This window comes from Neopelma chrysocephalum, unplaced genomic scaffold, assembly GCF_003984885.1.
Source record: "Neopelma chrysocephalum unplaced genomic scaffold, ASM398488v2 Primary Assembly neopelma1_74, whole genome shotgun sequence".
NCBI lineage: Eukaryota > Metazoa > Chordata > Aves > Passeriformes > Pipridae > Neopelma > Neopelma chrysocephalum.
Window position 1 is genome coordinate 8833259 of NW_020897735.1, and position 25291 is coordinate 8858549.

A 25291-nucleotide genomic window follows, 5' to 3' on the forward strand; every position below is an offset into this window, starting at 1 on the left:
GGTACCGCTCCCCCCGTCTGAGAACGGCCGGACTCCCCCCCACCCCGGTACCGCTCCCCCCGCCCCAGCGGCCCCAGCGGGACCGGACCCCCCCCGCTCGTCCCTCCCCGGCTCCGCTTGAAGACAAACAGCCCCGGTTAAGGTGGACAAATAATTTTTATTCGTGCATGCAAATACATGTCAATACTGCAAACTTCTTCCATCGAGTCTCTCAAACACCGAACCGGGATGCTCTATCCGTGCCCAGCCAAAGCTACAACCTCTGCACGTCAGTGCTACAGCGACACACGGGCCCCGCCGGGGCCCCCCTACTCTAACACGAAGGGAAACATTACCAGTGGGAATCAAAACCGAAATAAACGGAATAGAATTTACTCCCCCATATATCCCCATTTCATTTTACAGATTTTTTTTTCTTTAAATTATAGTTTTAAATAGAAGCTGAGAATGCGCCATAAAAATGAGCATTAAATCCATCGTAGCGATGGTGCCTGCTTTATACATGATGGGTGTACACCATCTTTTATTTCATTTACATTTCAATCGAACAATAGATTTGCAAAGAAAATGTCTAATACAGACGTAAAAATATTCACACTAGAGCTTCACAATCGGTTGTACAATTGACAAACAGGCCTCTTTTCCCAAACTTTCCAGCTAAGCAAATTTATAAAATGTAATCAATGCAACAAGAAAAAAAAAATTTTCTTTAAAACTTCCAGGGAAAAGAATACGCAGTAAACAGTATCAATGCGACAGCAGATGCTGCAAGCTAACCACAATACTCTGGAGTGGCTGTACAGTGGGTATGTGCAGTACAAATCAAAGCCACGTGTGTTGTATCACAACTACTGTATAATGTACTTGTTTGCCCAGCTAAGAAAACGCATGCATTCCCATGCCTTGGGTAACGGAGATCTACTCTGGAGAAATCCAGGGGCTATGTGCAAATGACCTTGGCTTTTGGCAGTAAGAAACGCAGCCAGGCTCTGCTTTAGTTCAGCTTTTACAGCAAAGTCTCGAGTGATTAAAAGCTTCCACAAGCATCCGTAAATAACGGGGTGTAGGATTACGTTTGGGCATTGGGCACTTTGATTATTCAGATTTGTTTCATCTCATCGCTGACAGTTTTGGGGTTTTTTTCCCCCCTTGTCCTGCTCCCTTGCCAGCAAAGAGATGCACGGGGATGACTACTGCCAAAGTCAGCTGTTCATTTATACTGGGAAATCGGGTCATTTAAAAAAGCACATTTATTGGGTTCTGCTTGCAGAAGAGGTCCCTCAATGAGAGGGAACTTCCTAATAAAGGGATTAAACTACAACATAAAAATGGACTTTTACATCCTATAGATCATCTGATCGTTTCTCATTTTGTTACACTCTCAAATTCAACACCTTCCTTTAATAACAGTCTAATAATGAATGAAAAGTCTGTTCACAAATATGATCAAGGAGCTGCTGGCATACAGTGTTTATGTACAGCAACAGGTACAACTTGACAACTTGTGCTTTAAAAAAGCAAACAAAACCAATGTTTGGAACTATTCTGAGTTTAGATTGAGTTATTTGAAGCGTTCTTTCCTCAGCTGTTTCTGACCACTGTGCATTATTTTGTACCTCATCCAGCCTAGTACACTATTATACAAGAACAGCATTCAGCTCTTGAGTACAGGAGAAATTAAAATTTCAATTGAGTTATCAAAGCACTAAAACCTTCCAAATTAGACTTCTACAGAGAGCTTAATTAAGAGCTTATTTAACATAATCAGCTGTGTACAACTTTTTTTTCCTAAATCAAATGCCAAACTTCAGTGTCCCTGTACTAGACTACCAAGAACCAACGCCAGTTTGCTTTGCAAAGAGTCTAACCTTGCCTTTGAAGGGTCTAGTATACATTCTACAATGCAAAATCTGCATAAACACTAAGATTCATTTCTTGTCACCTGTTTACAGGAACAAAATATCAGTAGCAGGGCAATCACTCTGCTCTAAGTATATGTTAAGAATGTACAGATAATTACTTTCTCACACAAGCATTCTCCCAGCACAAGCATTAGTCTCTATTAAGACCTATGTGGGAAATGAGGCAAACCAAGGAATGAATCCAGGTAGTGAGGCAACACAATTAACTTAGATACTAATAATTCCTGTCTCTCTTGCATGTGAAATCCCTGCTGTACCCCTAATGGGGAAAAAAAAAAAATTAAACCAAACCAAAACAACCCAAAATGCTTGTCCAAGCAAAGCAAAAGAGCCAATCTCTCTCCCCGATCTGCTACGGGCCTTCTTTTCTGACAGCACAGGTAAGTCAGGCCAAAACCTAAATGGGCATCACTGCTATGAACACACACAGGGAAGTCACTCTATCTCACTGTTAGAAAATAAGCCCTTCCATAGCCCAAAGGCACCTGATTTACAACTAACAACATGAATACATACTTGTTTGTAAAGGGTCAAGGGCTGAAACTTCAACAAAGAAAGCCACAGCCAGGTGTTCCCACCTGCAGCTTCTTCTCTCCCTGTCAGGGCACTGGAGGGCATTAGTTTCATGGCAAAAACCACACAGTCACTGTTAAAACCGTAAGACAAAGCTGGCATGCTGTTAAACCCCCAAATAATTCTTTTGCCTGTCCTTCTACAGGTTAAAAAAATCAACTAAAAAACCCTGGCCTCAGTTCAGAACCAACTTTCCACCTGAAGTGTATGGTCACCCTAGAGAACTGCTCTATCACGGGACCTCCTGCTGCAGACAAAAGTCTAGAGATACATTTGTTCTTAAATATGCCAAGAAGTTGGCAGGAATATGTCAGGCTTATGTAATTTCACTGGACAAACAGGCAAATGTGTGTAAGCAGCTTATCCCAACCCCCTCCAGCAGAGCACAACCAAGTTTTTAAAACTGCAATTTTAAAATTAAAAAGTTAAAGGTAAATACACAATCAATTTATGTAGTATATATTCACCCTCAGATCATGCTGAAGATGTTCTGTGGAGTTCTGGTGCACAGAGGGCTCTTTCCCTGAGGGCAAATAAGGACTTCTCAAACCTTTATATTTTCTCTATTTTTGTAACAAAATAGCAATTTAAAATTTAAAAATCTTTTAAAAAAATTACATCACCTTCAACATGGAAGATCTCACTGTTTAAATATCCATGAAAGAGACATACTTGTTTGCATATCTGTTTTGGAATTACATTGTACAGCAAATAATAGTATCTCAGAAGCATTTCAAAAGTAATATAAATCCGTATTTACAGAATGGTCTTGGTATAAAATATACAACAATCATATTTATGTCTAACATTCTAAGTTAAAGTTAACATCAATAGGAAATAAGTTAAGGTGGCAAAGGTGGTCTGGTTCTTGTATCCATTCACTTCACGTTGCGAGTGAGACGAAGCGTCAGTCTAAACCCTACGATGAGGTGGCACTGGCTGGAGAAGGTACAGCAACAGCCAAAGGAAACTAAGAAAAGACTACTGGACTGCTTTTCTACATACATTCCTTGACACTGGAGTACTAAAGAGATGTGTAAGATCTTCCATACTGACACCAGAATATCAAAACTAACCCTCGGATTTGCAGGTATATTTACAACATAATCATTTCATGGACAGGTTCATTAGGAGAGATATCAAACACCAATATTTACTTAGTCTAATCAGTAACCCTCAGGGAAATGCCAACCCCCACCCCCCAGAAGCGTGCACAAAACAGTTATCAAAATCTTACCCGACCACATAGCTGTGATTTTGTAAAATAACAACTCAGACGACCAGTAACATGATCCTCTTTAAGCATTTTGCTAGCAGGAAAAGCCCTTACATGCAGTACACCTGGTGAAAGATCAGCTTGGCTTAAAATATTCCAGTACAATTTTCAGAGTAAACAACTTCACAGAAGTTAATAAAAACATAAAAAAATGTAAAACTTGTCACAAAGAAAAGTAAGAGGACAAACGAGAAGACAGTAACCATCAGGAGGGAGAGTCCTGCTTAAAAAAAAAAAAAAAATTGGATTTTTAAGCTTCTCAAAAAAAATATGCCCAGGGCTCTAGTTCATGTGTATTTATGAAATCCAATTTTCAGTTGACATGTCTAACATGATTCTCAGTCACCTCTTAACAGGGCATAAATTCATAGTTTTCAGTACTCTGAAGGTCAGATAATGCTATCTTATTGTATTTTCAAGGTCTTTGAAAATAAGTTGCCACTGAATAAGCAAAAATTAAACCTGAATACAAAATTATGATTAACAACATTTAACAAAGGTAATTACAACCGCCTTAAATTCCCAATATTTAGTTTAAATTAAAAACAAAACAGTACAAAAAACAGCAATACCATCTTGTTAGTCAGTGCAAACACTAGATACAGGGTTTTCAAAGGAAAGCCAAGAGCACCTGATACTTTTTGCCAAGTCATCTGGATCCTATAATCTCCAAGTTGAGAACTATTAATGAAAAAAAGAAAAAAAAATATGAAAAAACCCAAAATTGCTGTTACATTAGTGCATAACCTCTCAAAATCGTTGCAAATTGTTTCACGTATAGCTTGGGGAAATCAACACCTACTACACTAGCTGGAGGACTTAGGCACTTGGTTTACTTCTGATAACTTTACTTGGACAAGTAGCCTGTGTACGTGTATCTACAGCACTAAAGCAGAAATTGGGGGGAGGAATGGAAACCAAAACCTGCAGCAAAGCACTGGCACCACAGACCTGCAAATGACAGTGCAAAGCTAACGGTGTGTTAACCCTGTAAAAGCCTCAAGTCCAAATCTCCACCTCTCAGCCTTCAAACAATGCTCCATGCAAAGTTCCACAACTAAGGAAAAAGCAGCTGCAACAAGACACAAGTTCTTCTCTCGTGAAACAAAACAGAGACAAATAAGTTAGTCTTCCTTTCACTAGATGTATCATCGTAGGATCCTGCTAGTTTAAATAACTGAGTTGTTAGTTTTCTACAGAAGCCATTTTCAACAAGAATGGCTCAGATACCGCACCGGATTGCTACAAACTCATAAAAAGCTGCTTTAAGCTTAAGTAAAACAATGTCCAAATTCCATTCATTTGTGGAAAGTGAACGCCTTACCCTAGTAAAGTAAGTTTTTTTTTTTCTTCAGAATGCTAATGCGAGAGGGGCTTGAAGTATCAAAGAGTCCACAGGAAATGCATGACCCCAATATTATTTTTTTTAAAAAAAATATACATTATATAATATATATTATATATATAAAAAGCTAGTGTAAATGCTTCCATGGTGTGGTCACAAGCTGGAAAGATGAATGCCTTTCAGCTGTTAACCATCCTGCCATTTGCAACAGGCTTTAAAAAGTCATTTTTATCCTCAGACATAATGTGAGCAGTTTTCAAAATGAGGCTGCCAACACTGACTGATGTGCTGATGGGCAGGCAGCTTGCATTGCTAACAGATGTTGTGATCGGCTGACTGAAGCAAGAAGTTACGGGCAGGATTGTTTTCTGCTCCTCCCTGAGGAGAAAAATAAGTTACACAAATATTAAACAAGTACATGCACAAGTATCCGGAACTGAATTGTGTGCATTAAATAAATACTGACATCGACTCGTTTTTAGCAACAGGCTAAAGATCTTACTATGGAACGGTACGCTCGAGGTGTTAATGTAGTCTGCCTCAGCTTCAAAGGCTGCTTTACCCTTTAGAGACTACAGAACATAGAAACCTAAAAGAGTGTGTTTTAAAATCTACCTCTCCATGGAGATTTGTGCAAACAGTCCGACATTTAACCTTTTTGAAGTTTTTCTTAATTTCTGTTAACTATAAAAATATTTTGCATTTTTTGCTTACTGAATGTGAAAGGTATTTTGAACAGCTGTGACACGTTTCAGTGTGTACAATTACAACGATGCATACAAACAATGGTACCAGCCTGTGACTCTCAGGTTTGTGACCTAATTCTATTTCTGAACAGGTTCTTCTCACTTCACCAAGCATACACAATGCAGATGTCTAATCCAAGTCTGAGCAGGTATGTAGTTCATCCTTAAACAATCATGCTTCCACTATTCTGCTGCTGCTGTTTGTCTAATACTGGCAGACACTGCTGTTTTGTCTAACACTCACAGAATCACAAGGTCTTCACCTAAACTTTGTCTCTTCTGTTCCATAGATTCTTTCTGGTGCTGCTTGAGCAGGTGCCCGTTCTCTACAGTTGTTCCATTGAGCAGCTGATCATCTTGGGAGCTAATCCCCAGCTGTATGTCCAGAATCTCCTACAAGAGAAAAGGAGGAACGCCCATCAATTCTGTCCCCATCAGCTTTACATTTTCCTATTATGTTCCACTACATTAAGCTGATGGAAATGGGAGTCTGGCCATAAAACTCCTTATTTTTATGTCATACTATTGGAATGCCTACCACATTTCACTAAAAGGAAAAGCCAGTTATTCCAAGATGGCTGTGAATGACAAGAGTAGTACAAACTGTGAGCTCATTTTAAATTCAGTAATATTAACTACCAGGTATCTGAGTGAGAAGTACAAGACCCCGAGTGTTAAAAATAAGGCAAATGTTTCATGTCACTACAAAGACTAAAACCAAAAGGCTTTGCTTTCAACAGAAAGACTAATGAAAGGACCCAGTGACACAGATTTTTGTACTCACTTCTATTTGTTCACCTTGCCCATCAGGTTCGTCTGTATCAAGGGCTGACAGCTCCAATTCAATGTCTCGATCTGGCTTTGTGTCTGCACAGTCTTCAGTATAATCAGACTAAAACAAGAATTAATACATTCTGTAAATATCGAGTTGGCTTTTCACCTGCTTCACACAACACTGGAGCATTACAGTGAAAAAAGAAGATGCGTTTCCAGGACACAACATTTCTACAATACAAACAAACTAGTTAGACACAACAGAGCTTCAGGCACAGACAACACAGAGATAAAATGAACACTGAAGTAGAAATTTCAGTAGAGTCCATTGGCAAAATGTTTAGATCTATAATACACACAAATAGAAAAAAACCTAATAATTGCATGAAAATTATTATCTTATTCTTCCCATTTTGTAAATGGAAGCAGAAGCACAGCAGGTGCACCTGCCCAATCTCAGGTAAATACCTGAGTGCAACAACAGTGACTTAACTTGCACAGAACATGCTATAAATATTTAGGAGTGTTAAAACTAAATCTTAACTCTTAGTTAAAATTCAGGCACTTCTGTATATACAAAACCCCTCAAAGATTTGTTCGTCCCAATTACCCCTTTCTTTACCTCACCATTCCTCAAATCAATTTCCTTGCTTAAAAGATTTAAGGTAAGACGACTGCCTTCATCTAGAGAATTCCACTTCTGCTGCATGGCCAGGGCATTGGCCTCTCTCTGAAGTAATAAGGAATTGCTTTTGGCCTGTGGAAAGAAAGGGATCAGTTACCAGCCACTACACTGAAACCAGGGGTTGTCAAATGGCAAAACAAACCAGCTGACACAAGCACAGTTCCCCTGCTAGATGGGTAACGTGTGTCCTTAATGCACTGCATTTATTTTGTTCTGCATCTGCAGACATGTATCAGGGCCACCACCTTCTCCCCAGAATGGCCTTACTGATGTCAGTGGAACAGCTCACATTAGCAGTCCCAAAGCAGCACACTAAGCATTGCAGGACTAGCTTCTAGTTTAACCCCAATTGATAATTTTGTCATTTGTACTATTTTCTATAGGCTACGACTAAGAAAACTTATTTAAAACCACTTTACTAAACAATTTTTTTTTAAAATTAAAAACCCTCATCTTGTCTTACCTGCTGCAATTCAATACTCAGTAGATCTCCAGTGCTGGAATGCTTTCTGTGACCAGACAAATCTGTAACTATGAACCTGTCCCTTTAAGAGAAAGAAGGCAAAACTAGGAATTAAAAACAAGTCCTCTAAACCAAGGCCCCATAAACTTCATTAGTCCATCACTGTTAGATTTTTGGGCAGAAACTGTGTGACTAAGACAATGTGCTCTTCATCTTCACTGGGGCTCCCAACACCTCAAGGCACTGTATGAAGCAAACATCCTTATTTTATATATGGGTAAGATGTGGCAAGAAAACTACTCAGATTTTGACATGACAGCTTGGCAGCACCTGACTCCAATACTTTTATTAGGCCTCTCAAGGGATAATAAAGCACAATTACTAGCAATGTAACTGCATTAAGTATTGAAGACTACACAACTTTTAACCTAGTTTTTCCAAGGCTTTATGCTGGTTAGGTAAAAGGTCTTTTACTTTAAAATTAAGAAGGCCTATTAATAGACATTCTGATTCCCCACACACACACACTGAGGATTTTGAAGAACTGCAAGCTACAGAAAATGCTTTTAAGAGAACACAGAGAGGAGTTTGTACCGTTCTGCATAACGTGCTGATGAAGCAGAATCCGAGCCATAGGCACTCCATCTTGAGTCAACAGCATTGACATAAGGGACATAATCTGTAAAAAAATCAGGATACCATTCACTATCTTCTCTGTTCCTAAGTGGGGTATACAGGTATTTTAGCTCTCTGCATCTTCATAGCTGCAGTAAGCACGAGGAGGATGAAATGCTCACGATGTACATGAACAATGAATTGTTGTCACAAAGCCTGCACTGGTACCTGACACACTGATGGGCTTAGTAGCACTTCCTTGGGAAGCAGTGGCCTGGATGGGATCTGTCGTGTGGTAACCTGTGCGGGATGACCTGGAGATCGCACCCCACTTGGAGATGATGGGTCCGTCGCTGAACGGGATTATCGGATCCTCCTCCTTCGCCCTTCTCTGCGTCTCAAACAAGTGCACTCTCCTTTTAACATCCCCACTGTCCAAATCCTACACATTCAGGAGACAGGAGAAATATGGACTCACTGAGGTTATTCAGGTTCTTCAGTCAGCCAACAACTTTCCAATTATTGTCGCCTATTTACAAAACTGGGAAAACATATTCCAAACGGGCAAAAACTACTTTAAAATACTAATAATGGATGCTACCAACTTAAAAACAAAACAAAAAAGGCTGGTTTAACCAAAGAGAAGACACTTCAGCATGTAAGGATCATCACACTAAGGAGAGAACATGCAGAAAGCCCCTACCATCAACACGGCATTGGAATTGGCAATCACATCCTTGGGCTCTGAGTCGATAGCATTTATACAAGAGCCAATAGTGCCACAAGACCACGGTGAATAGTGAGAGAGATGGTCTTCCTCAAATTTAGTTCCACTCAAATCACTGACACTCTCTGAGAACTACAGAAAAGGGAATAAATAAGCAATGAATAACAGAAACAGGGAATTCAGTTTTAAAATGAGAAGAGACATTTACTGCTATTTAATTAAATTATCTCAAAAGTCAATCAAGGAGTTCTAGCCACATTCAAGACTTGATTTGGGGGCAACATAAGCTGTTTTGTCAAATTTTAAACCAGTGCCTCTGGCAGCTGTCAGAGGGCAAGCTTTGCCACACAAATAACTGCCTGGCCTGCCAAGATGAGAGACTGAGATCAGTGCCACTGTGTTAGTGGCAGGTTTCTTTAGGCAAATACCCACAGTAATTAACTGAGAGGAAGCCATGCATTTTCCTTTAATGTGTTAGCAACTGGCAGATAGAAATGAGACTGGGAACCCTCCAACCTGAATGAAAAGGACTAAACCCTGATCCATCTTGAATGCACCCATAAGGGACTTCAGGTACCCCTACTTTACAGGGTATTTTCTGAATAATCAGTCTTAATACCTCAAATATCATCAATGAAACTGGCAAACCACAGCTAAGACTGCCTGGCACAGTGGTTCTCAAACTAGTTCTTGGATGCATCTAACTTACACAGATAGAAAAAATATCACAAGTTTGCTTTTTTCCCTTCAAAAGCACACTACTGCTATTTCTTGAGTTCCCATTCTTTTCAGGACTTATCCCATAAGTACACAATGTTCTACACAATCTACACAAGTGGCCTTTTGCCACTTGTAAGGGATATGCATTTTCTGGGACTTGACAAGCACTTGCAGCTTGATTCAGGCTACTCATCAAGTCACAAAGCCATTTGGAGTATGAAAGGCAATGTTCTTTTTAATGGAAAGCAACTGTTGTTCCCTACACAAAAACCTGGAGGTTCACAAAGCTAGTTCAATAAAATTACATTTCCTTTAGTGAGGCTGAATTGAGTCACTTTACTTCTTGACCTTTTTACTGCAGTCATGTTTAGCATCACCTTAACATCAAATTGAATGGATCATTATTAGATATTACTTTCCTTTTGCTAGAAGATCAGTTTCATTTTATGAACAGAGAGCAGGTGGAAAATCTTTACTAGAAATATTAAATGGCACCTCTCAGAAACAGGAAGGGAAAATAAAGAAGTTCTTTGGCTTCCCACCTCTGTGCTGAAATCTACACTGAAGAGAGGAGAAGGTGGTGTTGGAGATGGTGTTGCCATGGGAAGGGTTGACGATACCAGGGGGGTTTTCTGTGTGTGGTACTGTGCCCACTGCTCCGGCTTCCGCCTCAGCTGCTCATCATAACCAGTCTTCAAGTGACCACAAGGCTCCTGGCAAGAACAAACACGGGACTGTATGTCCTATCACACTCTAAGCAGAAGACAAATACTTGCAAGGGACACGCTTGGACCCCCAGATTTCCTTGGGTCTGTAACCCTCCACTGGCATCACTTGGAGAATTTCACAAGAATCTGCAAGAGAGCCCAGCCCGTGTGTGGCAACTCAAATCTTCAATATGCAATTAATTCAGGCAACATGCATGGGAATTAAAGAGGCAGAGGGGCTCTGGTCCTAATGCAGATTAGAGTGGTCAGTTTTACAAGCCCATTTTATTAAGGTTAAAAACAAAACAAGAACTTTGTCCGGGTCACATGTCTTGATCACCGTGACCCCAAATAAACGGGTCTATGCTAATTATTTACCAGCTTCTCAGTAATGACCTTCAGAGCCAAGACAATACACACCCTTCCTTCCTGGCTCTCACTTACCCTTGGTAAAGGCACAGTCCTCTGCTCGTTTGGAGGTTGACAAGCCACAGAGTAATACCCATCCAGAGAGTTGTACCTCTCCCTTAATGATGTCTGATAGACAGACGAGTGCATCACATCCATGGGAGGTAAGGAATTGCTCCTAATAATATCATCTCGTGGGTACATCTGTGGGCGCCAGATGCGCCTGCTGTCATAAACTGGAGCGTACATTCCAGAGGGGACAGGAGGAACTGGTCCATACGGCTGCGGAGGAGGAGGTTGGTAAGGAGAATTCAGTCGATCTCGAGGGGGAAATGTACTGTAATGATCGGCATATGGCACGGAAGCAGGTGGGAGGGAGGACTCTGGAACGTTATTGGACCTCACAAAGCGAGGAACACAGGGAGCCACACCAGCTGGTACTGTTGGAGGTGGTGGATAATACCCTTAAAAATTGGAAAAAGGCACATTTAATGCAACCACGAACGACCCAAAGTTTTTACACCTTCTAAAACTGTAAACAGTGTTGATGAGCACCTTTAGAGAACGAGGAGTCACACTTTGCAAACCTGTTACTGACCCTACCACGTTTCTGTGAAACACAATTTCATGTATGACAACCACATTTGCAGATGCCCCTTCACCACCTGGACCCAGTTTGGAAGGTGGAGTTTATCTGCCATTATATATTGTGGAATAACTATGTCACTGAAAAGACAGGATCTTAAACACCTATTTATAAAGGGAGTTAAAATAGTTCTCTCTAAAATAAAAAGCTATATTGCTAAAAAAAACTAATTCCAAATTCCAAATGTAAATAACCATTTCACACTTGACTTTCTTCTTCCTTTTGAGAGGACTGAACATCTCTGCCTTTTGAGAGCTTGTGAATGACTTGATGCTGTAACACTTAATTTGCTTGAATACAAACATGCACACTGTAATCTAAAAAGATAACTGGAACCTTTCAAATACATTTGAGCAAGCACAAAGTAGAAGCAATCTATGCCTCTGGCTTTGAACCCTGCCTGTGGATACCCTCATGGATAGACCACGAGGTGAGCAAATCTAAATAAAAGCAGTTAAACACTAACAAAGGAAAAAGCAGATGAAACACCTTGAGGTTCAAGTTGTTCTGGATGCTGAGGTACAAGTTGCATAACATACAGCACACAAACAACCACCAACACTGGGAGCAAACTGCAGATCCCTCACATACCCAGCAACGAGCAAGATTAGTATTCCATTAAGTGAAGATTCAGATATTTAATAAACTAAAAAAAAATTGAAAAATAAATTGACAAAACCGAGATAAAAGTTATTTCTCACCACTCAGGCTTTTCCACAGAAAAATTCAGAGCTGATTTTGACTCAGTGCTCATCTCACTCACCTGTCTGTGGGTACTGTGGAACTTCATATGACAGCTGAGTCCTGGGATCTTGGAAATATTGAACATTATCAGAATGTGGAGGGTAGACAGGAACTCTGGGAACAAACGGGCTGGATTTTGGAGGCACAGAATTCACTTCTGTTCCAATATTAGGAGGACCAGCTGAGGTAGCTGCTGCCTGGCTTACAGGAGTCTTGGGTGGAGAACCGATTTTACTGAAAAGGATTACCAAGAAATCATTAAGCAGATCTTCACTTATTTCTGTCAGCCATCTCTTTGTGCACACTCCCATGTAACATGCAAATCTGGGCCCTGTCACTTCCTCTGGAAATTTGTTTTTCATACCCCAAACCGATGGTGCATCTTAGACTTTCTCCTAAGAAAACTCAACAGTGGATATAAAAGTTTTGGTGTGCACCCAGAAGTTTACATACCCTTCTAAGTGTATTCTGGTAAAGACAAAGGCTTTGAAAAGCTGTTTAGAGACTCAGTGCTTCCTGCAGAAGTATTTGACTGGTTTTAAGTGAATCCTCCAAAACTAGAAGGTTTCCAGGAACACAGTGCACCCTTCTTGGTGTCAGGAAATGTCTAATTTTAAGTGTTTTATTTGTATGTAATAACCCAGTAGTAACTAGGGATACCATGCTGAGAACAACTGAATAAGAGATAAAGGGAGAGATTTGCCATTTTGTCCATATTGCACAGGAGTGCTCAACAGCTGAAACAACTGATGCTGGCTGTGACCACCTGAACCCACAGAATATCTGCACTGCAGTGCAAGATCTTACACAACTCTGCAGCCAGGGAGCACCAGCAAGGACTGCAAGCCAGGACCAGAATTCAGAATCTGCTGTCTGCCATCCACAGACTCCATGATAATCTGAACACAAAGGGGTGTGTTTAATCATCTTGATGAAAAAAAAGGCACCTACTTTTCAGGGAGTGATTCAGTAGGGGACCCAGAAGTGTTCTGGCCATTGGCTCCAGTCTTCCCTCCCTTCTTGGTGTTCTCCAGAGCCCTCAGGGAGGTGTCTGCACAGCGAGGGATCAGTTGGGGAACCCCACTTTCCAGATTAGCTATTCCATTAGTACTTGGCACCATCTTCCCTGTTGCTTCTGGGCTTCCTATGACAGAGATGACGTTCCCCGTTGAGGTTGAGACGGTGCTATTTACGCCAACTTTGTTGAGAAGGGGGAATGTTCTCACTGTTGCACTGATTTTTTTGTTCCTCAAGCGGTATCTGTAAACAAACACGTGTGCAAACACACAAAAGAGATGATTTAAAGTGCTCATTGTGAACTGTAACATATTTGTAAAACTAGCAGAAGGAAGGGACTGAGAAGAAAACGATACCAAAAAAATAACAGACTTATTTTCAACAACTGTAACCCCAAATCATCTCTCTCCTCAGAAGATCCATTCTGCAGTTCTTTGAAAATGCATTTGGGTGAAGATAGCTCTAAGAATGCAGATGTTGCACACTGTTCAATAACTAGTTCATGCCTTAATCAATTAAAATGTAATTAACACTCTCTCTCGTAGGTGATATAGCCAATCCATGAGAGACACACAGCCTAGATTCAGTTTCAGGAAAGGAAATTTTACTTCACACGGGATAAAATAAAAAATAAAACTGGAATTAGTTTCTATTCCTAATTCCATACAAAGAATTGTCACGTTAGGTATTCACAAATCCTTCCAAATGAAGGAATGTATAGAAGAGACTGTTTTCAAATTCTGTGGAGATTGCTTGGATTCAAATTAAAAAAAAGAAAAAGGAAAAAGTCTCCCACACTCACTTTTCAAGCTCTTCCTGAGAATGAGCAAATGTACAGTTTGTTCCTCTTGGACACCCCCCTTGCTGTCGAAGGTCTCGGCACATACTTGTTTTGTATTTGCTATTTGGTTGTGGCTTTAAAGAAAAAAAACAAACCATAAGACACTCCTCTTACAATCTATCAGACATTCACATAAAAATAGGCTTAAAATACAGAAAATCTATCTCACTACAGCCAGCTCTCCTGCATTCCATATTCACAAATGCTAGGTTCTCAAAATCCCAAAGCAGTAAATAACAGCATCATCAATTATGCCACAGAAAAGGTCATAAATATTTCCAATCAACAGTAATTTTTTTAAAGTTGCACCTTTCAGTAAATGTGCTTTAAAACATATAATGCAATGATCCAATATAGTTACCTGTGGAGTTTCATGGCCTTTTCTGCTGTAATTCTGAATGAAATCCACCAGCCCATGGACCACAGTCTTGACAGCGACCATCGCATTTTCCAGCTGCTCCCATGTTGGAGAGGCTGCATCTGAAATTATTAAAAGCAGGGCTGTCACTCTGTCAATAATTCCAGTAGTATCACAAATAAGAGGCAACTCTCCTACTGCTTCACAACACCAAGTCCTAGGACAGAACTCAGAGAGCCCTGAAGAAGAGTTTGTTACGGTAATTAATGGGAATTTTGAAACCAGGAATGGAGGTTATCGTCTTAATACTTTATTTTGCTAGATAATGAAAAATACCACAAGGAGAGTTTAAGAAGCTGAATCTGCATACCTGGATTTGGATCTATGTTTGCCAGGAGCTCTAAATGAGGCCTCAGCCTGTTTAAGTTTGCAGGATCCCCCGTGCGCTGCAAGACAATTGTCAATTCTTGTACACTCTTTGCAAAAGATTCTGGAGATTGGAGCTGAAAATAAAGGGAGCATTAGTGTGCTGCAGCTTACAGCTGTGAACTATTAATCTTGAAAAGATATTCACAACTCTGGTTCCTAACTGCAATACACAGTGTCTTCAGATGGCATATAGAGAGGATCAGTGGAGAGAAATTTCATTTCTCAACTCAGAATCTGCCCTATGCAGCTTCATCATAAGACACCAAAAAGGGAATTAAAGGACTTGATAGGAAGAATATGCTACAGTAGGGAAAACTTCAATCCAGTTTTAATTAATATCTGATATGACTAAGGACAAAAAGTTAATTCAAGGAATTGATTTTTATTATAACATTTAATAGTCAAATCTAATCCTACAAAGACACTAAAATCGCCCCTTAGACAAACCTTGTCAATAATGGATTGCATGTGTGATTTATGTGCCAAGTCTCCATAAAGGAGGGAAGACCATTGTTCTGGTGATATTCGCAGTCCTGCTTCCATGGCAATGTGAACGATCTGGGCATCGTGTTCCCTCCTCAGCGCCTCGTAACTCCGGAACTCCTCCTTCAGTTGCATCAGAGAAGAATCTTCATCCCTTTTAGTGACCTAATAAGTAGTAACAGTTAAAGATCCCTCCTTTAACAATTGACTTTTCACTCTACACTATTTAAATGTGCAGAAAGTGAATTTACAGAACATTTCACAGGTGACAGACACTAATCCTAGGCTGGGTTCTCTGGAGCTGCACTAGTTCACAGTGACAAACCCCAAATCCTGGTGTTTTACCTTAAAGCATGATGCTCTATACAGTAGCTGCACAACGTGACCAATGCTCGTTTTGGAGGCCTGAGGAAATCTTGGTTCCAGCCTTTGCACAACAAAAAGGACCAGAACTTTTCTTGAGAGTGCAGAGCCATCTTCCAGTGCCAGTAAGACAAGTTTCAGTGCCTCCTCTTGCATAGCTTTAACACACAAAAAGGAGAGACAGTTAAATATATTCCAGAAAACAGCAACACTATCATATATGAACAGTTTAGCAGGAGCAACTGAATCATCTTGAACGTAATCCTTTATTACTTTTTATTTCACTAATCATAAGAAAAAAAGCTTTGTAAACTTTTAAAGAATGTTGTTAGTTTAGAAGAAGTATTTAGAACACTCTAAGCACAGCAACTTAAAGCTAAGACTAATTTTCAGTAATGCAGCTTTTATACTTTTCTTCTCTGTGCAATCTTGCAGCCTTTGCCACTCATCAATGCTACACCATGAAACTGTATAAACTAAACATGGGAAAAGCACTGGAATGCTATCATCAGTTACTGGAATCAATATTTGTATGGTTTTTTCCCTCCTCCTTTCCTCCTGACAGAAAATTGGAAACAGAGGTAATTACATCTTCAACTGAAGAAATTTCAAAAAAAACATTTTGTTAAATAAAGGTACAGCTAAGTACAGTCTGTTGCAGATCTACAGGTACCTTACCTGGTCCTAGAAACTGGCACCCTCGTGCCCTGACAGCAGCCCAGAGATTGGCAGAAAGCTGCTGAGGATTTTGGTGCTGCAGGATGAGTTCTGTGACAGTTCTCTCCCCCAGGGACCGAGCTGCCCTCATGGCTCTGACCCGACCCTCCTCCTCCACCAGCTGACAGTTCACCAGTGTCACAAGTTTCCTCTGCATTGGACGGCTCAGTGCACTCTGGTTCAAGCTTGCAACACCTTCAGAAAAAGGGAGAAAAGGCCAACTATTGTTTCTGATCAAACTCATCTCAATAATACAAACAAAAATGTCTGACAGTGGATTTCTTTCTCTAGGACTTGGATACTAGTCACAGGCACCTTCCCTTCTCTTGGGCAACTCTGTGTAACTCATTATCAAAAAGAATTTTAATTAAAATCTTAAACTGACATCAAAGCCACCCTGTGGGGAAAGTTCAGCTTTAGTACAAAGTTAGCCCCAAGGCAATATTATTAAATAAAATAGAGTATTTTGTAAACTTAAAATAAAAAAACCACAAACAAGTGTCACAAGTGTGAATGAGCTTTCAAAGTCATAAGGGAAATTTTATTACAAAAATAAGAGGATTATCTCACTGACACTCACAATCAGTGCTGAAAACACAATGCTATTAAAAGTAAGGTACATCAAAATTCCACTGTCAGGAGAGACTCACCTTTTCCTCCACTCAATGGCTTTAAGTAGAGTGCCAAATCCTCAACACATTTCTTTGCTACTTCATAATGTTTGTTCTCTCCTACATTGCTCAACTTTACTGTCTGATGATCAGGTACCTAAAAAACATGCAAAGGGGAGGAGGGGGGAGAAGAATTACATCCAGCTCTGTGATGTGCCTGCTAATTACATAACACTGCAGGTGAGCACTGCCCCGGAGCAGGGACACAGCTCCCAGCCCAGGCACCCACCAGCAACTAAAAACACTCAACACCAGGATCAGGGGGATCAAAGACATGTTTTGTTAGTGCTCAACACGTTAGAAACAGAAATAGGACAGAAAACAACGAGGTTTAATGAAAAGGCACTCAAAAGATGAACAACACAAGGTCTGAGAGGATGATCAGTGTACCAGATCAGCGTGAGTTACTACAGACACACAAGGGAAGTCACAAGGCAAAAATCAACTGGCGTGAAAATAATAAAGCAAAGTTAAAAAAACAATTTAAGCATCGTTTGGGCACGCTGAAATCTTCTGAGAGAAGAACCAGGAAGCCCAATTTGGTGGAAAAAACTCAAACTAGAGTAACAAGGTCAGACAAGGAAAATAGAGAGAGTATTAGTCATAATACATTAATTGTTTGGAAGGCATTGCAAGAAGTTAGGAGACCAAGAAAATAAATACTGCAAGATCAAGGCAGCGATCTGACACAAAAAATGAAAGGAACACGTGAACTTGAGAAACAAAACCACTTTGACACAGTGTTATTACCAATAGCTGTGTCAAGGCATGTGATAGGGCATTAAAAAGCAGAGTAAAAAGCATCTTCTTACTGCATCACCGAGGTGCTGGAGTGAGAGCAACATGAAAAAGCATATGAATCAGCACAAGGGGAACAGACTTATTTAGTCTCCAAAAAGCGCAGTACTGATTATATAATCACTGTTTTGCCACTGCTACGAGACAGCACAGGGAACATTCCTGGCCTGATTAGCCAGTGTCTGCAAACGCCACTGAAAAGCCCCATCATCAGGCATATTTTAAAAAAAATTACACACACACACTGCTGGAACCTGGTTAAACAGCCACTTTCCAACATGTGACACGTAGAAAGGACATTTCTTGCAGGACTAAGAGTGCAATCTGCAGGTTCACTCTTCTTATGACAAGTGGGACACAAAACTGTCTGTTTCCCAACGGGGATTTTCCTCCAGCCACAGTTCAAGAGCCCTTTTAAATCAGAATTCAGGTTACAACTAGAACCTGTTTTCATTTTATGAGAAGATTGTCCTGAAAACGGTGTGGTTGCTTTTAGAGCACGTATGGCCTTCTAAATATCTACAACTAGAACCTGTTTTCATTTTATGAGAAGATTGCCCTGAAAACGGTGCGGTTGCTTTCAGAGCACGTATGGCCTTCTAAATATCGCAAAGTTAAGCCTTACCGATTTTTGGGCTAAAACGAGGGGGAACAGTAGACAACACCTATTGCAACTGGCACACGAATGGTAACAACACAAAGTGGCAACACAAAGAGCTGCTTAACCCCTACCTGGGCTCCAACCAGCTGGAGGAGTGCAAAGTTGACAGGAAGCACGTCGATGTCGGTGTTGATGGCGGTCTGGTCGAAAGGACATGCCTTGCGATGGAGCTTGTTCAGGCAGGTCTTACACACGGTGTGAGAGCAGCCTAAGCTGATGGGTTTGTGCACATTCTCATCAAACTCGTTGTAGCAGATTGGGCAGGACAGAAATTCTGTCCACTGAGCTGCCTGCACAGGCATTGTGGAAGCTGGACACTTGTTTAGCAGGCTAGCAGACCATTATTTCACTGTACTATGTTTTGGCAGCTGTAAGTGAATAACAGAGTATTTAAAACATGCTTTCTGGCAATTTAGAATGATTTTTAATTAAAAAAATAGCCCACAATTTCAATGTTACACAGAATAAAACCAAACCCTTATGCTGAAGTACTCAAAAACCCCAACTCTGTGTTAGTTTAACAATTGTACCAAAAAAGGCTCATGAACTGAATTAATGCAGACTACCACAAATTGAACCTATTCACAATAAATGGCATTAAAGTTTGGTTTTTGGGGGTTTTTTTTGGTGGAGTTAAAATCTTATTTTCATTTGAAGTAGGAACAACATCTTCCTTCTGCAGATCTTATCCAGACTTAATGAGACATCAAACTAAAACCAGCTTTGCTTTTTCTAAAACACATCTTCTCTTTCTGCAACAGACAAATAAATTAAGAATCATAAGGAAACACTAAAAGAATGAGAGATTAATTTTTAGTTTTATGATTCTCCTGTGTTACTTTCCCTTCTTCTCTCAAGAACCCATTGGAATACTCAAGGGCAGAGACTGCTGTACTCAATTTTGCTTTTCACATCCCTACCTCACACACAACTTCATGGGCATGAACCAGCAGTGAGAAAATCTTTGATGTGTGGAAAACCCAGGTACTTAGGACAAAACTTATGATAAGGCAAGCAATACCTTCAGTTGGCTTGCTACTCAGTCTCTTGAAAAATCTCTCTGTGCAATTGTGCCAAACAAATTCTTTATGTATTTCAAAGAAGATATGGATTTACAGAGATTGCTCTGAGACATGCCATCTTATATAACTCATGTTCTTGGAAAAGGTGCCAGGCCTAAGGAGTTCATTGAAACCCAGAGCTCCACCTCGGGGTGGCACAGCCCCACCCTGGGCCGCGATGTGCCACCATAGCGACTCTCTGGGCAACCTACAGACCAGTTAGGTCACTTCAAGACTAGGAACAAGCTTGTCCCAGCAGCTTGTTACAAATGCAAATAGAGAAATGTTTTAATTATGTGCTTAGCATTCTATTTTTTTCTCTGATGACAGAAAAAAGGTAATTGTTCTGAGGAAGCCAAGATCTCCCCTCCGTGTTTGAATTCGGGAACTCCTTATTGCAATTCCATTGTTGGCTGTGCTGTGGTTTAATTAATGCTAAAGTATCAGACCATTGAAATAATTACTAGAACACTAAATAGACTCTTATCTGTGGATGTATTTTATGTTAATTATGACCATCTGTTTAGAAATCCTATTTAGTACTACGAACATTCAGTGCCCTTTAAGTAACAGGATCCTTGTACAAGATGTCCTTATCTCAGCGAGCTTTTCAATATAACACAGCGATTTTCCCCCCAGACGAATTCCCATAGTAAGTGTAAAACACACCAAACTGAAAGTTGAACCTGTCCCTTCAAAACCAAACTGCTGAGGTTAAACTTTCAACACAAGCCAGAATATTCACAAGTATTGGACAAACCAGATTTTCATCCAGCTCCTAGGAAAGCACAACCAAAGCTCTTGCAGGGATGAACAAACACAGTCGTCTTTAGCATGCTATTGCTACATATATCTTTTAACCAAGGAAATTCAAAAGCAAAACAAGTAAAAGCAAAACCAAAGAGTGAGCCAACATGCCTAGCGAAATTTTTTGATTCCTCTATAAAGAATCCCACCATTTCCTTTAGCACATCTGCTTCCCAACCAAAACAGCACGATTAGAGAGGCACTGAACTGCAAAGCCCCGCAGAAAACACTTTCCTCAAAGCTCTGTGCAGCGTTACCATAAACATTAAGATGCCAACACTGCTGCTGACCTAGGACTGATATCGCTGTTTCTTCGCCCATCTGACTGCAGGACACAGGTAACAGCACAAACCAGAGCACTCTGGGAAGTGTGTGACTGTCATGACTCATGGGGAAAAGTTTAGGAAGAGGCTGGCACAGGGAGAGCTCAACTGCTGGTATGTCACTAACGAGCTGCTAATAAACAGGCTCTATGTCCACACTGCTCATTAATTATCTCAAACGCAGGGATCTCTCTCTCCGACAGTGCCCACGCTCTGTTTCCACAGGTACTTCAGAGACTTGCAAGAAAGCAGCACCTCTCTGTTTACAAGCATTTAAAATACAGTTGTTTTCCTGACCAGCATAGAAATGAACACAACAGATTCTCCAAGTGTGCACCACCAGGTTTTAAAGACCTGTCTCTGGGTGTTTAATCATCCCAAATGACAGATTCTACTAAGCATGTGTTGACCTTCAGATTTCTTGACAGGAAAAAAATCTAATTAAATCAGCAAACAGCTGGGAAAAGCTCTTGACTCCCCAAACTTCAAGCAGCCATAGAGGGAGGAATCTCCATACTCTGTTGAGCTGCCAGCTCTCCTGCCATTCTCACACCCCAGCGTGTTAGGAAAACAATCTCACATCTCCTAATTACTATGTCAACTTCTGCAAAAAGCATAAGCCAAATGTTTAATAGACTCTTGCTCCTTGTCAGAAACAATGTATTTCAGGGATGTCCTCTTGAAGAACAAATTGCTCCAGCGCTCTAAACTGAGCAAACATAAGGAGAGCAAGAAGAAGGTAAACTAGAAACCCCATGATTTTGTTTTTAACAGGCAGTACACTCTGTTAGAACAATTAACCTTGGTCTGTTCGCTCTGGCAGAAGTGCTCTCTATCTCTACACACACACAGGGCTTCTCTTCCCTGTCAAAGCAGAAGCACCCTGCAAAAAAAAAAATGCCAAAGAAATGGCTGATACAGAAACTGGTCAAACATAAAAGGCAAACAGTCTGAAAAGACACAGCAGTTGCTACTTCAAAGATCATTACACAGTGAAGTCACAGTAAGTTTTACAGTATTACTATCAGAAGCAATGCTTCAGATGACAGAGAAATGGACAAGCCTAAGTTCAGACATTATGTAATGGTAAAAACCAGTACAGCTGAGTAATTTTGTGTTTCTAATGCAGTAGTATTTTCCCATTGCAGAGTAACCATGATTTTCTCATTTTAGAACAGAATATGTGATGAAATCGGAAGGTGGGGTGGAAGGGAAGATAGGTGAAACCTCAAAACCTTCCTCAAACAGCTGTACCACTTACAGATGATGGAAGTTGTAAGATTATTTTACAATAACTTTCAGCTACTTAACCCCAAGGTATTCTCTACAACCAATCTAAGTCACGGTGCTTACTCAACCCCCTTTGGACATGATAAACATCGTTTAATTCTGATTTCCTGAAGATACCAAGCTTAGGTGATCAGGGTGTTCTGTCAGCCTGTTCCTCTCCTACACTGCTCAGTCAGGGCATTTGCCAAAATACGAGACAGGTAAGTTCCATCCCCTGTCAGGGAAGGGTTGGAGGCTTAACTGCCTTCCCACAGCTCCTCGTTAGCTCTGCTCAGGGCCCCTGTGGGCCACGGGCAAAGGGAACAGGAATAAGCAGAGCCTGGATACAAATGAGACATGGAATAACTCTGTCAGTGCTGAGCAAAGGGAAGTCTTCTCTACAGATGAAGGAAGATCTCGGAAAACTTGCAAAATTATAAGGCATTTTCACAACCAAGGTTCAATTGCAATCTCACTGTGGATTTAAGCCTAAATCTTAGAATTCAATTGATTTTTAATCACTAAATTAAAGAGTCCTTGATATTGGCTTGCTCTTAATGCTAGAGATCATGGTATTTCCTTTTCTTTTTTAAAGTGATCTCCACTACAGTTTTTCCTTTATGCAGATTAATGGTCTGTTTGCACTGCAAGGAGGCAGCCTTTTCAAGTTTTCCTTTCTAAGTTTTGTATTTCTGAAAGCATTCTGACTGGATCAAAACCTTAAATGTCCATGTAATCAAATTATCAGTGTGAAAGTATTGGCTGGAAGGGCTAGAATTTTTTATTAATTTCTCTTCAACAGCCATCATCTATAGATCTAAAAAGTAGCTTCATTAAAGGCTTAAGAAAGGGCCATCCCCATAACAGATCTGCATCGTTCAGCTATGACGGCCTGAAATTAAAATAAATCCTCTTTAAAGAGCAGACTTGCTTATTTCTACACTCCATAATATCTGTCACATGTAAATCTCTTTGTATCACGTGCAAATTCTATATATAATGTCTTTAATGACCATTAAATACAGTATTTCAACACCATGTTTTCACTGCACATTAATGCTACTGGGAGTATCCACAGCCCAACTGAAATCCCAGGAGAGTTACCAAGAGAAATCTTGGGGACATACTACAATTATAGAGTGTCTCAAGGATCATCAGGTCTAACTCTGCTTCTCTCAGGAGCACCTGACACTGAACCACACGACCAAGAGCATCATCCAGATGCCCCCTGAGCTCTGGCAGCCTTGGGGCGGTGCCCACTGCCCTGGGAGCCTGTTCAGTGCCCCACCACCCTCTGGGGGAAGAACCTTTTCCTGATGTCCAACCTGAACTTCCCTGACAGAGCTTCATTCCCGTTGTTTGTGTCCTAAATATACATCTGAATATATACATGTATCCAGACCATGTTTTGCCAAAATGCCTACGGGATGCTTCACTTGCTATCTGTGTTTAAAAATCCAAGCTTAGATGCCCTCTGTCTCCTTAAAATATGTGGCTGAAGAATAATTCCTATGAACAGGGGTACAGTTGACTAATATAAATTTAAGCTCGTGGCTGCTCAGTGACTGCCAAAGTTCACTCAGTTCAGAGGTAACTCCCTCCAAACCAACCCCAGAGTCAGTGCATCCTCAGCAGTTCACACCTGCTCCTCCCTGCTCAAGCGCTGCCACCAGAAATCCTGTTAACAGACTTTAAAAGTTTCCTAAATACCTCTGTAATGCCACTGTGGGTTTTTCCTTGTGTGTTGTAGGTGTCACTGAAAGGGGAGTCTGTCCTTGCCACCAGCCCAACACCAATTCAGCTCCTGTAACAGTACTGACTTTTCAGGACTAACTGAAGGGCAAATAAATGAAAAATTTTCTTTGCCACCAAAATCAGCTGAACTCCCTCTGAATGCAGAGAAAGGGAATTTATGTCTAAGCAGATCTATTTTGACACAGTTACTTCACGAAGAGACATGAGGCAGAATTCCTCACTCTCCAGTAATATTTTCACAGAATAAGGACTCCCATGTATGGTTCAGTTCCCCAAGCTTTTTGTTTTTTAAAAACATGACCTCCATCCTTAAACTATATATTTTACAAGAGAGAAATTCCGTGTTCTAACATTTTCCCAACAATTGTAATGAAATGCTAATTCCATTCTGAGATGTAGACAAGAAAACACAGGGCTCCATAGGAGCTGGGAAGCCTCTTTAAAGGTTGTACAGAATGGCTTAATATGCCCATGGATGTAACTTTTTTCCTTTCCTTAGGGTTGTCCAGTCAGCAAAGAGACCCCTTCCATTTATCCCATTAAAGGTTTACAAAATATTTCCAAATGAAATATATAACACTCCTAACAAATGCTACTCTTACCTTCTGAATACTGTAAGTATCTTATCTATTGTAAATCAACAAAGCCTTAAATAAATGAGATCAACACCCAAGACTAGGAGTTCACTTTGGGATATCTCAATCACTGACACTAAAATCTGCTGGAATTTAATATTTTGGAGAGAAATGGTCACAACCTCACACAAGACAGGAACATGAATTAATAAGAAACTCTTTCTTGGTGAAAGCCACAGGAATTACAATTAAACCCAACCAACATGCTACGTTTGCACGGAAGTGAACCAGGCCTGGATCAGAAATTGTCCTGGTTCCCTGCCTAAACTTTGTCATTATTTTCTCTCATTCCAGTTCCACACCATTCCCCTCTGAACCCTGAACTGAGCACTCATCACTCTCCCCCCACCCTCTGCCCTTGCTGTGCTTTGTGCTGACTTCTGCACTGAACTGGACACCTCGAGCATCAGCACAACCGACACGCGCTTCTCCTGCTCAGTTGTTCGGTTTTTTAGAACACTTCAAACGCGACTCGGTGCCTGCAGCCCTCGGGCCTGTCCTCCCCTACGACTGCCCTCCACCAGTCCCCCACAGCACAGCTGCCCGGGTATTCCACCCCGAACACCGCCGGCACCGCTCGGCTCTCCCCGCGCCAGGGGCAGCTCAGCGCGGGCCGCCGGGGCTGCGGCCCCCGAGGGGCTGCGGGGAGGCACCGGGAGCTGCACCCCCGCCCGCCGGGGCCGTGAGCGCTCCCGCAGCCCCGGTGCCCCCGCAGGCCGCTGTCAGCAGCGCCCGGCCCCGATCCAGGCCCC

At 41.0% G+C, this 25291-nt stretch overlaps 1 protein-coding gene and 1 non-coding gene across 4 annotated transcripts; both read right to left on the reverse strand.

The window, feature by feature from the left end:
- Window positions 1-137: 137 nt before the first annotated feature.
- On the reverse strand, window positions 138-19678 carry RC3H2 (ring finger and CCCH-type domains 2). 3 transcript variants are annotated; one of them, XM_027688077.1, is made up of 20 exons: window positions 18761-19673; window positions 17210-17327; window positions 16521-16754; window positions 15825-16000; window positions 15444-15644; window positions 14938-15070; window positions 14571-14689; window positions 14171-14283; window positions 13303-13611; window positions 12371-12585; window positions 10998-11425; window positions 10389-10559; window positions 9103-9258; window positions 8628-8841; window positions 8379-8463; window positions 7785-7866; window positions 7259-7393; window positions 6647-6754; window positions 6107-6255; window positions 138-5494 (listed from the first exon to the last, which is right to left on the reverse strand). In XM_027688077.1, the coding sequence occupies exons 1-20, from the start codon at window positions 18989-18991 to the stop codon at window positions 5296-5298; spliced, it is 3576 nt and encodes a 1191-aa protein (XP_027543878.1). In that variant the 5' UTR covers window positions 18992-19673; the 3' UTR covers window positions 138-5295. The 3 variants fall into 3 exon arrangements, with proteins under 3 accessions (XP_027543878.1, XP_027543879.1, XP_027543880.1); XM_027688079.1 differs by having other exon boundaries at window positions 5361-5494; window positions 6126-6255; window positions 18761-19670; XM_027688078.1 differs by lacking the exon at window positions 9103-9258 and having other exon boundaries at window positions 18761-19678.
- Window positions 15159-15272, reverse strand: LOC113969845. Its single transcript, XR_003534947.1, has one exon. It is a non-coding gene; the product is annotated as a small nucleolar RNA SNORD90 (small nucleolar RNA).
- Window positions 19679-25291: the final 5613 nt, after the last annotated feature.

Coding starts and splice junctions, on each gene's coding strand:
- RC3H2 (XM_027688077.1), bottom strand. CDS start 18,991: ATGCCTGTGCAGGCAGCTCAGTGGACAGAATTTCTGTCCTGCCCAATC. Junction 7,867..8,378: donor TCAGCACGTTATGCAGAACG/GTACAAACTCCT, acceptor TTTCTCTTAAAG/GGACAGGTTCATAGTTACAG. Junction 7,394..7,784: donor TGAGTATTGAATTGCAGCAG/GTAAGACAAGAT, acceptor TTCTTTCCACAG/GCCAAAAGCAATTCCTTATT.